Genomic DNA, 14,140 nt, shown 5'->3' with positions numbered 1-14,140 from the left:
CTGCACTGGTCATTCATGATTAGTGCAAAAAGGGGTGTAAGAAAGGGGCCAAAATAATCCTGAGATCTCAAACAGAGGTGATGGCAAAGTGTAAAAGCACAAACGGGAGTGGGAAAGAAGCCAAGATACACACGAAATGGGCGTGGTCTTGGCTACGTTTCTACGGCTGTGGTAAAACACCACAACCAAGGCAACACAAGAGAGGAAAAGGGTTCTTTGGCTGATGGTTCCGGAGGTTTAATGGTCCATGATGTGGGAGAGGACGCAGCAGGCAGCAGGCAGTTGGATCTGCAGCTCACATCTCTAACCACAAATGGGAAGCAGAGAGAGCTAACTAAGAACTGCCTGTGGCTTTGGAAACCTCAAAGCCCGCCCCCAGGGACACACTTCCTCCAGCAAAGCCACACCTCCTGATCCTTTCCAAACAGCTTCAGGAACTGGAGACCAAGTTTTCAACATAGGAGACTACAGGGCCATTCTCACTGGAACCGCTATACTCAGTTTATTTGTGCGGGATTTTGAGGTATAAATGGGACATCATCCAAGAGGACCTGGATGGCAGGCAAAGGAGAAAGTGTGGAATGGTGTTCAAAGGAGCCAAATAGATGGAGAATAAACTTGGGACTTGTAAGACAGGTCTTGAAGAAGCTGTAAGGACCAAAGCTTTGGGAAACCTGGGCTTTAAGTAAGCGCTGGAAGAGAAAGGACTTGGGAACAGAAGAAACAGAAAGAGGCAGAAAAGTCACCAGCAAAGAGTGGTCAAGGCCACAGCAGGAAAATGGCACTGGCATCATTACCAAACAGAATTCCATGGTTTTTGATACCTCCTGAGTTCTTTCTGCTCATGGATCAGTGCTAAGCTCCTAGAAACTATGGAAGGTACATGAACCCTTCAGCTTCACCCCTAACGGAACAGGCAGCATCACTCTGAGCTACGATCAACCACATCCTACCTGAACTGTGATCGTGTTTTTCTACAGGAGTAAAAGCTGCAGAGCCGTCCTGTGTGTGTGTGTGTGTGGGGGGGGGGGGGGGGGGGGGGGTCTCTGCAGATCTAAGTACAAAAGTCTGGTGACTCCCAAGGAATAAAGAGGAGAAGCTTCCTTTACCTAAGAAGGCAATAAAGGATGCCTGGCTAGCCCTAGGGATGCTATAGAAGTGCCTGCAGATGTCAGCACTACAGCCAGACACTCAACGGTCACCACACTGAAGCTAGGCTGTTTTCCAGGGCACGTTCTGGCTGAGGTCACCAGGGTCTCATGAGGAGTCATCACTTACAAAGGAGAGAGCACTCAAAACCATTTGCATAAACTCCCTGTAGGTCTCATTCAAATTACTGACCACCTGAAGGCTAACTGACTCTCCTCAGAGGACACAGGCTTTGGTTCTGCCCCACCACCCACCTTCAGGCAACAGGGCCCTCACAGTCCTCAGGATACTTGCTCCAAAAGGGAAAAACCGCACAACCTCCAGGAAATATTTTCCCCATCTATAGCCCTGTGCGATGAGCTCACTGCTGTACAACTCTTTCACGTGATGACCGAAATCTGAATGAGTGCCCTGACTGTAGAGGGCACCGGCTCCTAGGCTGGGGACGCAGGGGGAAGAGGAGCAGGAGGAGGAAGTCCACTGTCACCAGCATCCTCCCCAGCTGCTTCCTGGCTGCTATGAGGAGAGCAGCCCTGCTCTGCCAACTCCCTCCCCAGCAGGAGCCGTGCAAGCTTATGAACCAACCTCTGAACCAAAAGGAAGCTTCCAATCCTCCCGTCTCCTGTGGTTCTGCCTGGTTATTTAAGCACAGCAGTGAAAGTCTCAATAACACACCAGCTGCACACGCCAAATGTGTTACAGTGGAAGAGATGTGAACCCCCAATTTTTTTTTTTTTTTTTTTTTTTTTTTTTTTTTTTTTTTTTTTTTTTGGTTTTTCGAGACAGGGTTTCTCTGTGTAGCTTTGCGCCTTTTCCTGGAACTCACTCGGTAGCCCAGGCTGGCCTCAAACTCACAGAGATCCGCCTGGCTCTGCCTCCCGAGTGCTGGGATTAAAGGCGTGCGCCACCACCGCCCGGCTGAACCCCAAATTTAAAAGTCACCCACAATTTTCTTTACACACACACACACACACACACACACACACACACACACACACGTACATAAGCAAATACACACAGATTATTCATGGAATAAATTTGCACAGCCTAGAAAGCAAATCTTGACCCATCTAAAGAATCTGCACACTGGAAACATTCCCTGAAACAATGAATCAAATTCAAATTAATTTTAAAAGGTAACTTAAAATAAGGCTATAGAAATGTAAAGCTCGTTGGTCAGATCAATACTAGAAAGTAGAGAAGATTGAAGGGTGATTTTAAAAAAAAAAACAGTGCATATTATGGTTTAGGCAACTGGACTCGGGCACCTGGGGTGGTGATCTCAGGAGAGGAGGAGTTATGGGTCTTGTGGAGGTGGGTGGAGCCTCATGGCAGTACTTTTAAGTCAGTTGGGGCACATTCTGGAAGAGAGCCCCCTTCTGTCTCTTTGCTTCCTAGATCATGAGATGGGTGGTGTTTGGTTTTGTTCTGTCACACGCTTTGATCAGAATGTACTACCCACATCAGAGACACCAATTTACAGAGCTTCCCAGTCTTGTACTGAAGCCTCAATAACTGTAAGTTACAATCATACTATGTTAATTGTCCTTACAGTTTGTTTAGAAACTAAAACACTACATATAAAAATATCAGCATCCACCCGAAACTCTATGTACTCACACCTTGAAAGCTCTTACAAGAAAAGGAGAGTAAGGCCAGGCACAGCGGCACAAGACTATAACCTAACACTGGGGGGCACTGAGCCAGGAGGTATTGTTTTATCTCCGGCACCGTGGCTGTACCTGAATGTACTGCTGTTTCAGCCAATAACTGCAGCTCCACAGTTACTCACACTTCTCCAGTGGGATCTGCCTCCTGCCACTGCCACCAAAGGTACTTTCTAACTAAATCTCTATTGTTCTATTTTTCAATAAGACTTGGGAGTCAGAGGCTGGGGTGAAAACCTGCTAGCTCAGAGAGGCTGAGGAACAACTGGCTGACCTTCCCTCTTCACCGGGGTCTCCAATAAGAGATTCCTTCCACTCCGCGAAACCAAAAAAGACTGCCACACTCAAAGTCCCTCCCTACTACTTCCTGTGCATCTCTCTATCAGTCTTCCAGACTCCCTCTGACTCTCTATGATCACTTTCTGTCAACTAGTGGCTAGCTCCGCCTCCTGGCTGACTTTACTTAAGTAACACAAATGCACACTCAGGATTCACAGTGTTATCATATACCCCACAACCAGGAGGGCTGCAGGTTTAGCCAAAGCTTAGAACTGAATAAACCTGTACCCAAAACAGAACGAAGGAAATGATAAATCAGACCAGAAATGAGCGAAATAGAAAATAAAGGATCAACAGATAATATAACTGAAACCCAATTCGGAGGAACACCCCCGTACCCCCACACCCACCCCTCATCTTCAATTAAAAATAATCCTGGGGGCTGGGCATGGTCGTGTATGCCTTTATTCCCAGCTTCAGGAGGCACAGGTAGGCAGATCTCTGTGAGTTTGAAGTTTGAAGGCACCCTGGCCTCAAGGTCTAGGACAGCCAGGGCTACATAGTGAGACCTTATCTCCAAAAAATAAATAAATAAATAACCTGGGGGGCGGGGATGAGAAATAAATGCACAAACTCACAGTTTGAAGACTAAAAGGAGGAACTATTGCAACATTTCAAATACAAAGTTGTTTCTGTTTTGTTTTGTTTTGTTTCCCATGTTTCTACACTTAGGCTGTCCCCTGAAAAATTCCCAAACAACTACTTCCGGGTTCATGAAACAGTTCTACAGAGCATGGAACACAGTGGAGATGTCACTCAGTAAGATAACAAGGTCAAAGTGCTCCCAATCTATGAAATGCCAAAGCAGGACACCCACTCATTTCTGTCACTCACATAGTGTCTGACTCGGGAAAAACTACTCTCCTGCCTCACACCTACTGCTACAAGGGCTGCAGAAGGGATTGTTCAGTGATGTCACAGATGGACGGTCGGTGCTGGTGGTGATGAGAACAACAATTACTTCCCAGATCCAGAATTTTCTGTGTGTGTGTGTGTGTGTGTGTGTGTGTGTGTGTGTGTGTGTTTCCCATCTCTCAACTCATATACAGGAAATGTAGTGAGTTGCTTATTAATGAAATGGCAATGTTTCAAGGGGCTTTTATTGGTCTAGTTAGGAAAATAAATGCAATTTGGAACTTGCTCATTTGGGACCACAGAATAAACACTGAGAATTACTGTAAGTGAACAGAAATTTCTTCAGTAAATTCAGAGTGAGCATTCACCTCATTTCCAGAGCGCTCCTTTGGGGCACAAAGATCTTAACATCCCTATAAAGATCAGAAACAGAACCGAAAACAAAGCCAGCAAACTCAGACTGCATCCTGCTGAGAGCATAATGTCACTTTTGTGTTGCTGGCTTTTTTTTCCCTCCCAATACAAACAGGGAGTTAAAACATCTGTGATCAGGTGTATAGAATGGAAAAATCCTCCTCAGGAGTCTTGCCAAGTTTGGGCTATGCTAAAAGGAATGGAATTTGGTAAGAAATATCCCATTAGTAACTTATTTGTGTTTGGCAGCCTGCCAGCACAAGACAAAGAGACAGAAATTTACACACACTTCACGCAGAATGATTCATAAACACATCCAAAAGTTCAGGGTCCACTGATTATACGTTTGACCATATTAACAAACGCCCGGACTTAGAAAAACCAAGGCTTAAGCCACATGGAGACAGCTGTGCTGTGTAGCCGGGATGTCCCAATGGCCTCTTTCACTTCTCCCACTCCATGGAAAATGGTTTCACTTAAGATTAATATCGTCAAATTCCAATCTGGTTCACTGTGTTTTGGTGTCTCTGTGTATCTGCGATTTCACAAGATACAACGTGACTATCATCTATCATAAACTAGCTACTACACACACACACGCACACGCACACGCACACGCACACGCGCACGCGCACACGCACACGCACACATGCACGCAGGTACACATATGCATGCATACACACAGATACACAAGGGCACACGTGCATGCCCACACATACACACATGCATGTGCACACATAGCCACACAAATGCACATATGCATTCACACATGAGTATACACACACATATACACACACACACACACACACACACACACACACACACACAAACACTCTCATTTTCCTTTTGAATAGAGCTTCATAAAAAGGTAGGGATTTAAGTTTGTATTAACTGAAACAAAACCGTTTCCAGGTTCATAAAAAGAGTATCAACTTTCCCATTTTCTAGAGTGAAGATACACTGTTTTGCCACAGATGACTTCTTCAGAAATGTCAGCTCAAGGCAAAAGAACAATGAAAATTAATTTTTGTTTCACAACAACAACAAAAAAATGAAACAACTGTGCTTTGTAAAGCTGCCCTGACCCAGGGTCCCTCAAATACGAAAGTGAGTATTCTGAGGATTAAAGATTATTTCTGAGAATGAGTCCCAGAAGAATGTGGGGATACTGGTTATGCGACCATCAGGAAGTTGGCTCTTTCTGCGCATTGTTTAGCAGCCAACAAGGATACCACAGAAGCAGACGGCAGCCAAAATGCATTCCTTTTACAGTGTGATAACATTTCATGCAACAGACCAGCCTCTTCACAGGCAACAGCTCCAAACCCACTCCAGCTAAGCTGGGAAGACAGGGCTTCTGAGGAGCAATCCAGGCCCAGCTGGTCGTGTTTCCTCTGCGAATAGGAAGCCCACACCCCCTCGTCCTGGAAGCACTGATTAAAGAGGTTTAGTTCTTGCCGCCTCCATCCCCAAACTTCTCCGAGCTGGGCCCCCTTATGCTCTCTGTTCTGAGATTCACAACACGAGCTGCTGCCAAGCCCTCCGCTCCTCCGGGCTATTCTAGCTTCTTATGGAACACTAACACCTTTCCAACCATTTAAAATAGATTTTCGGCTTCTCTGTGCGTTTCCCGTTCCAAGTGTTTGTTGCTATGCAGCAACAGGCTTGCTGAATCACTTTTATTGTTCTTGGCCACATTTCTTGGACAAAGACATTTTCTAACAGGAAGACAGGGGGCACATACACTAAACTAACATAACCTTTGGTTGTGAACACCAAGGAGCAAAGATTAAAAGAAGCTAGATGCTTCAAACACAGGCTACATAAACAGCAATAAATCAATGTTTTCCCCCAAATACCACATTTCCATCATCTGAGAGAATGTGGAAAACAGTTTCATGTTTTTAACTGCAATTTATGGTGAAGATGCTCTCATGTGTGAATTAATCCTGCCTCTTGAGAAGACACGAGGATCCTTAGCACAAAGCAGCCATTTGAAAATTGAAGATAACATAAGGAAAAAAGTATCCCAGCCAAGAACCTGGCTAAGTAGTTGCAACATGTCCCCACCCCATTACAATCATCATCATCATCAATAACATCATCACCATGACCATTCTCAAATATTTATGGCTGTTTACACTGCTAAAATACACACGTTTCTCAGGGGATGGAACCAGTTTCGACCATTTCCCATAAATTCAAGGTATCTTTATATGGAATCTTTTCTATTTTAGAATGTACAAAATTAGTAATTCCTGCATATAATTTATTAAGAAAGGGAAGGATTCTAGATACAGCAAGAATGGGGCTGGAGCCGGAGCTCCATTGGCGGAGCATAAGCTTTCCATGTACAGTGCCCTGGCTTGACCCCCACCACCACAGAAACACAACAGCATGGGGGCTTAATTTTAAGTACAGAATCATGAGCTCTGGGAAGATATTTTTGCATTACTTATCTAAAAAGTCTTTCTTCCTAGTTAATAAGAGAGAGTGTCTGTGCAAGTACCAATCACCAGAAAAGACAATGTTCTCATTGCTTATAAAGGAGATGAACTCAGGGCTGTTGAAATGGCTCAGAGTTGCCATCTACCGTACCTGACAGCCTAAATTCAATCCTTAGGGAATACGTGGTCAAAGGAGAAAATGGACTCCCCCCCAAGCTGTTCCATGCATATATATAAATAAATGAGTATTTAAAATTGATTAAGAAGTAGGTGACTCCCCCCCGCCCCCATTTGTTAGAAATGTCACCCAAATATGATATCCCGTGTTCTTCCAGTTACTAGCTTGCATCCAGCTGAAGCGGGGGCCAGTCTGAGTCAGGAAGATGTCATACAGACAACAGACAATGTAAGTGTCATGATATTGCTCAACGCCACAGAGGATGCCAACGGCATTGCCTAGACAAGGTCATGTATTTGCAAGTAAACAGGGCAGTCACCTACGATTTCAAAACTACAAACAACTCTCAGGGAAGAGCTATGGCATGCTCCGCCCAAATGGCTTCCAAGCCTAGAAATAACTCAAGCTCCAGGGACCAGTTCCTGACTCTTTTAATCAAGCAGGAATTAAAGACTATTTGAATGGCATAATATAACTCTAGCTTCTTGGTTTCTTCAAAACTGGTTCCCATCATCCTTTCATATTCCCGTGTTCATATCGAGACTGACTTCTATAGGAGGTATCAAAAGTAACAACTTGTACAAGCTAATTTTTGTCAGCTTGGCACAAACTAAAGTCACCTGGGAAGAGGAACCCACAATTGAGGAATTGCCACCATGAGACCGCCCTGTGGGCAAGTCCCATAGGGCATTTTCTTAATTGATGATTGATTTGGGAGGGCCCAGCCCACTGTGGGTGGTGCCACACCTGGACAAGTGGTCCTGGGGTGTATAGGAAAGCAGGCTGAGCCAGCCATGGGAATAAACAGCACCCCTCCATGGCCTCTGCATCAGCTCCTGCCTTGAGCTTCAGGCCCAACTTCCCTCAATGATGGACCGTAACCTGTAGGCCAAATAAACCCTCTCCTCCCTAAGTTGCTTTTGGTCAGAAAGGTTTACCCCCAGCAAACTAGGACATCAATATTTTGGGCTCTCAAAATGGTTCATGGGGTAAAGGCACTTGCCACCAGGCCTGAGTTCGATTCCGAGTACCCACACAAGGCAAAAGGAAAGCTGCCCTTTGACCTCTGCATACATGCCTTGGCACATATTACTCCCCCCATACAAAAGAAATTTAAAATGTAACAAAATAAAAAAAAACAATAATTATTATCTAGCTTTTTTTTAAAGCTTAGAGACTAACCATAGGCGTTGTATACACCCTCACATTAAGCTCCTGAGAGATAAGAGACATTGTGTCTTAATTTTTTTCCCTCCTATCATGTTCCTTCAAAGAACACATGGTTCAGTGCAAGAGAGTAAGTCTCATCCATGTTACTATTCAAAGTAGGAAATGTGGGAAAAGAAAAACAGACAAAATTTTAACATCGCCAATAAGACTGGGAGATGAGACATCATGGTGAATGCCAGGAAGCCATTTTAACAGTCCCTCCACTTCCTCCTTCTTCCCTCATGCAGGAATTCATCACAGAATGCCAACCACATTCCTTAGTCTTCAGCCATCACCAACAACTTCTTTGTCTTTTTTTAAAGTTTTTAATTGATTTTTATTTTATTTTATGTGTATGGGTATTTTGCTTGCATGTGTATCTATACAATACTTAAATGCCTAGTGCCCAAGGAAGCCAGAAGAGGGCATTGGATCCCCAGAAATGGAGTTACAGACAGTTGCGAGCCCTTATGTGAGTGACAGGAATTGAACCCTGGTCCTCTGGAAGAGCAGCCAGTGCTCTTAATCGCAGAGCCATCTCTCCATCCCCTTCCTGTCTTAGAGAATTCTCAGGTCCATACTCCTTATATTCTTCCTATTCATTTGAGGACAGCAATAATCTATTCTCAATTAAATGCAACTTAAAACTCATTAGAACAAATACATTACTATTTTTTTTTAATGTGTAAGAATAGATCACCAAGTGTTTTTAGGATTTTATAGTCAACTATGTCCCAAAGTTCTTAATAAATAATAAATTATTAAATTTAATAAATATATTAAATAATATAAATTAAATTTAATAAATATATTAAATAATAAAAAAACTTAATAAATCGACATGAAGTCACATTGATTATGTATATTGTTATGTATAATAACACATACTTATTGTATGCTAACTACTGGGGTAAAAAAAACGTCATACCAGGACAAAAATGGGTAAATAAACAGAGCTGCATCTGCTTTGGCAACAATCACAATCTATGAACAAATCTCTTGGGGAGTCGGGGGAACCAATTATCTCCAGGCACTGTTGTGTGGGTTCCCAGGAATGTCCAAGGGAGCAAGCTTCCTGCTGAGGCAGAAACTGCAAGGAAACCGAAGCTGGTCAGATGAACCAGGAGCCTGCAGAACTCACAATCAGACAGATGAATCTGCAGATAACCTAACAGTACCCGATTTTTTATTTTCAAAAAAAGAAGTTAAAGGCAATGACAGCAACTCCTAGGAATGTTTTCACCCTGAGGAAAACCATGCACTGCTATGAAATATGATGGAAGCCCTCTTTGTTGTTTTTGGCTAAAAAAAAAGCAGAAAGCCCCTAACTTTTCAGGAGCCAACCAAAACAAAAGGACAAAACCAAAGGAACAATAACAACAACAACAAACCACTGGCATTACTATCTGTGATAATGAGTCACTGTGTCTGGTTTAGCTGTCTTTGTTATGCAGCACAAGCCTTGATGATGAGTTTGGTCCTACCCTTTACACACCGAGATGCTAGGGGCATGAGAGGAGATTCCAGCTGAAACATGGGAACTTGTTTTCATTCAGATAGAAGGAATAAAACAACTCCACCCTCTCTCCTGAAATCCTCAATGTGAGATAAAGATTGAGGGAACAAGGAGCTAGAATCTCAACAGAGCAGTCAGCTACAAAGCTTAAAACCAAGATTTTAAAAGCATTCATTTTCTTGAAATGCTAGAGCTAGTCTGCAGCCTTAACGTGTTACATTACTCAAGCTATAGTACGGCATGCTCAAAGAATAGCAGCTTAATTTAATGGGAATTAAGAATTTAATGGGAATTAAACTGTCTATCTGGCTAGAGAGCTCAACTGTTCTCCACCACTTTCTCTTTTTGTTTGGGGGTCTTTTCGGTTTTTGTTTGTTTTGGTTTTACTTTATTTTTATTTATTGGTTGGTTGGTTGGTTGGTTGGTTGGTTGGTTGGTTTTTCAAGGCAGGGTTTCCCTCTGTAGCCCTGGCTGTCCTAGAACTCACTATGTAGACCAGGCTGGCCTTTAACTCAGAGATCCACATGCCTCTGCCTCCCAAGAGCTGGGATTAAAGGTGTGCACTATACCACACTCAGATCCTCCACAATTTCCCTAAAGTGACTGAACTCACCAAGAATGGCTACCTCCCTTTCTCTTGAAATACCTTAACTGCCATCCTTCTCCCTTCCTCCTTCAAAATCGACATGAATTCCTGAAGACAGCATACCAGCATCCTTATACACACCGTCAGAGAGAGGACAAGGATGCTATGTAAATACTCCCTTTTCGAACCTGCCCGGATACATGTGGGCAAGTCCAGCCCCAAGAGCAATACGAAGGGCCCTATAAATTTAGGACATAGGGCATGTTTAATATTTCTGTGGTTTAACTGCAAGTATGATCAAGAACAGCAAAGACGATAGATGAACGTATCATGGTTCTGTGCTGGTCCCTGAATGCACGTGATCAGAAGTTCCCAGGTAAACCTACCTCAGGTTTAAGTAGGTAAGCATCTGCAAATTAACAATGGCCTCAGGAATGACCCGGATGCAGTTGTGATACAGGTTAAGAATTTCCAGTGATACGAAATGGCACAGTTCCATCGGCACTTCCACCAGCCGGTTTTTAGACAGATCTGCGAGAAAAAGGAAAGAACGCTTTGTTAGAGCATCAACACCCTTGTTCCTGCTTTCCATGCTATCATCTGAACTTCATCAACATTTCTGGTCTTGTGCCTCTACTGTGATTTCTATTTCTTGGGCAAATTCAGAAGCACGCGTGTTAAGGGAAACGAAGGTGCCAATGAGACCTTAGGTCTCTGATTTGTGAATCTGGCTACACAAAAGGAGCTTTTGGAAATTCTCTTAGGCAAGAATGTAACTCTTATCTTTTCACATACACAAATACGCACAGTTACCACAACCATCCACTCAGGCTTGCATTCCTTATCCGCACTGATTCCAATCAGAGTTCCACTCTAATGTAGGAGGAACTTGTCTGTTATATCCTCTCCAGACAGACACAATCAGAACTTAAAAATAAATAAATAAATAAATAAATAAATTTCTTCACCAGAGTACTTACAATGTATAAGACCAAGATAAACCAACTGTGTCTATTAACACCCAATGTGTGTCTGCCCAGCAGATACCAGGAAAGGTGGACTCCACGGCCAAGTTCACAAAAAACAGGGGCCATGATCTGGGAAGAGATGTGAACACACAGCACCCCCAAATAAAATGATGCAATATCTTTAATGGAGAAATGTAGAACAGTAGACAGGACACCAAATATAGGAAAGAGAAGACGCCACAGCTGTGCAGAGTGAAGCCCAGACCTGGAGGATAAACTGGGAACTTCATGCTCATGAACTTAAAACTTCCCAGACAGCCTTAGGAAGAGGATGAACTTGACCCACGAACACAATACTTAGGACAAAACAAGCTATAACTCCACACCTGAAACCCACGGCACAGAACGGGAGACGGCAGCCCTTCCATTCACAAGCCAAACAAACTTGTCTTATACAAAGATAAGGTGATGCTACTGTCAGTAGGTTGCTGAGGATGCTGAGGATGCTGCTCAGCAGGGGAAGGATACCCAGCCCCACAGCAAGAAGGGGAACGGCACACACAAAAGGGAAAACAAGGGGTTCCTAGCATACAAACAAAAGCGACCAACATTGTTTCAAATAAAGTAACACAAATTGCAACCCCATGAATGGTGGTGGTGTTTTTTTTTAAACCTTTTACACTAGTAAATATCAAATAATCTAATACAGACACTGCCATGCTGAGAACATGGTCAATAAAGGGCTTTTAACTGGTGACATTTTAGCAGAATCTAACATAATAAAACTGAGAGGGGGGAGAAACGGAGATCACATGACACAAAGTTGTTTAAAAGGAGTAAGTCTAGAAAGGGTTGTCCAGCTGGGGATTCCAGTTCACCTTAGGAATATTGTTCCCAGGGCTACAGAGATGGCTCAGCAGGCTGACCTTTCAGCCCGACCGCCTGAGTTCAATCCTAGGACCTACACCATCAACGGAGAGAGCTGCCACTTGTAAATTCACCTCCGACCTCCGCACACATGCTATGGCCCTCGCCTCCCCACTAAAAAGAAATGTCAAATACATTTGTTTCAAAGAAACGGGGGCTGGAGAAATGGTTCGGTGGTTAAGAATACCTGTGGCTCTTGCAGAGGACCCAGAATCAATTCCCAGCAGCCACATGGAGTTCATAACCATCTGTAACTCCAATTCTAAGGGATCTGGCACCCTTTTCTGGACACCATGGGCACCAGGCTCACACTTAGTGCACATACACATATGCAGGCAACAACAACCATAAGATAGGAAATAAAAATAATTCTTCAACAAAAAGACTACTGGAACCAGCAGATAAAGCCTGGCGCCCGAGTTCATTCTACGGGACTCCCACGGTAGGAGAGAACAGGCTACCACAAGCTGTCCTCTGACCTCCTGAGTCACAGCAGGAATGCAAACGCACTGACACACATACAACAACAAACATTTTCTTCAATGAGGATGAGGGCCAGGAAAGATGGCCCAGGAAGTAAAGAGGTCCTTAGTGGAACAACTTGGGATCCATCCCCCAAACCCCTGTAAAGGTAGAAAGGTGAGAACCAACTCTGTAAAGGTGTCCTGTGTGTGTCACATGTGTGCTGTGAGCTGCATGGACATGACACACACACACACACACAAAATACCACTAATAATGGACACATGAATACAGTTGCTACAGGAATGGAAGGTATGAGGTGGGTGGGCATTGCCTCCTGTTTGAGATGCCACCTGGGTTTCTCAGGTGACTTCAAAAAGGTGGTTTGAAATTCCACTTTTCTTTTGAAATTCTGCTTTCTCTCACTGTGAGTGCAGCTTTGACCCATTTTCCATCTTGGTAATCAGTTCCGTGGACTTCCTTATGCGTTCCCTGGGCTGCTTTCTGATGGGCTTCCTCTTAAAAGAATACTGTACACTGGAGACGTGCTCGAAGATCTTCGGTACCTCCCCTCCCCGACCGCCACCTACAAAGGTTAACTATGTGAGATGATACAGAACCTAATTTGCCTGGCTATAGTTATCATTTCATCACATGTTATGCATGTGTACAGATATCAAAATAGATTAGGTACATGAAATACATAAATGTATATACACTTTAACCCAACCTTTTTTCATCTACAAATACGGTGTATTTTTAGCAGAGTTTGAAATCCTACATGTTAGAAAATAATTTAAATGTCAGTGGAAGGCTGATTAAATATTCATACTCCATTAATAAATGTCATAAATAATGCTAATATTAAATCAACCAATAAATATGAACACAACAGTAATTGCATTTCCTGTGAGGCTGTGGAATACTGAAACATCACCCTCTGCAATGAACAATAGTGCTATGAACTCATTGGCAAGAACCAAAGAGTTCTCTGTGGCTGACAGGGAACCATCTCGAAGGTAACTTGTTCATGCTGGTAAGTGGCCCGGTGTAGAACAGGGCACGAAGCATCTGTGTTTTAGAGGGTGTTTTACACAATTACTTAGCTGTAAGTTATTTCTGGAGAGTTAAGAAACTAATGAAAAAAAAAAACTGCAGTTTCTTTCTAGACAAAGGCTCTCTGGCTAGATGGACTGGTGTGGCTTCTCGCTGTAAACTCTTCTGTACCTGCAAAGATTTGAGAGTGAGTGTGTGTGTGTGTGTGTGTGTGTGTGTGTGTGTGTGTGTGTGTATGTGTGTGTGTGTGTGTCCAGATAAGCAATATATGTATCACACATATACTATTAAAATATGCAAATCTCAATGTATATAAACACACATCTAAAACAGTCTTCCAGAACGTCTGCATTCTCGATCTCACTAC

General features: G+C 43.4%; 1 protein-coding gene across 6 annotated transcripts in view; it reads right to left on the bottom strand.

The window, feature by feature from the left end:
* The window catches only part of Lrch1 (leucine rich repeats and calponin homology domain containing 1), a 201,801-nt gene that overhangs the window by 102,476 nt on the left and 85,185 nt on the right, over positions 1-14,140 (bottom strand). For all 6 annotated transcript variants that reach the window (XM_052732751.1, XM_052732754.1, XM_052732749.1 and 3 more), the window contains exon 2: positions 10,747-10,891. In XM_052732751.1, coding sequence (XP_052588711.1) covers positions 10,747-10,891 — 145 coding nt within the window. The remainder of the gene's footprint in view (positions 1-10,746; positions 10,892-14,140) is intronic.

This window comes from Peromyscus californicus, unplaced genomic scaffold, assembly GCF_007827085.1.
Source record: "Peromyscus californicus insignis strain IS unplaced genomic scaffold, ASM782708v3 Scaffold_12__1_contigs__length_115047231, whole genome shotgun sequence".
NCBI classification, from domain to species: domain Eukaryota; kingdom Metazoa; phylum Chordata; class Mammalia; order Rodentia; family Cricetidae; genus Peromyscus; species Peromyscus californicus.
The sequence above is the reverse complement of the archived record's forward strand: the minus strand, read 5'-3'. Positions and strand labels throughout refer to the sequence as shown.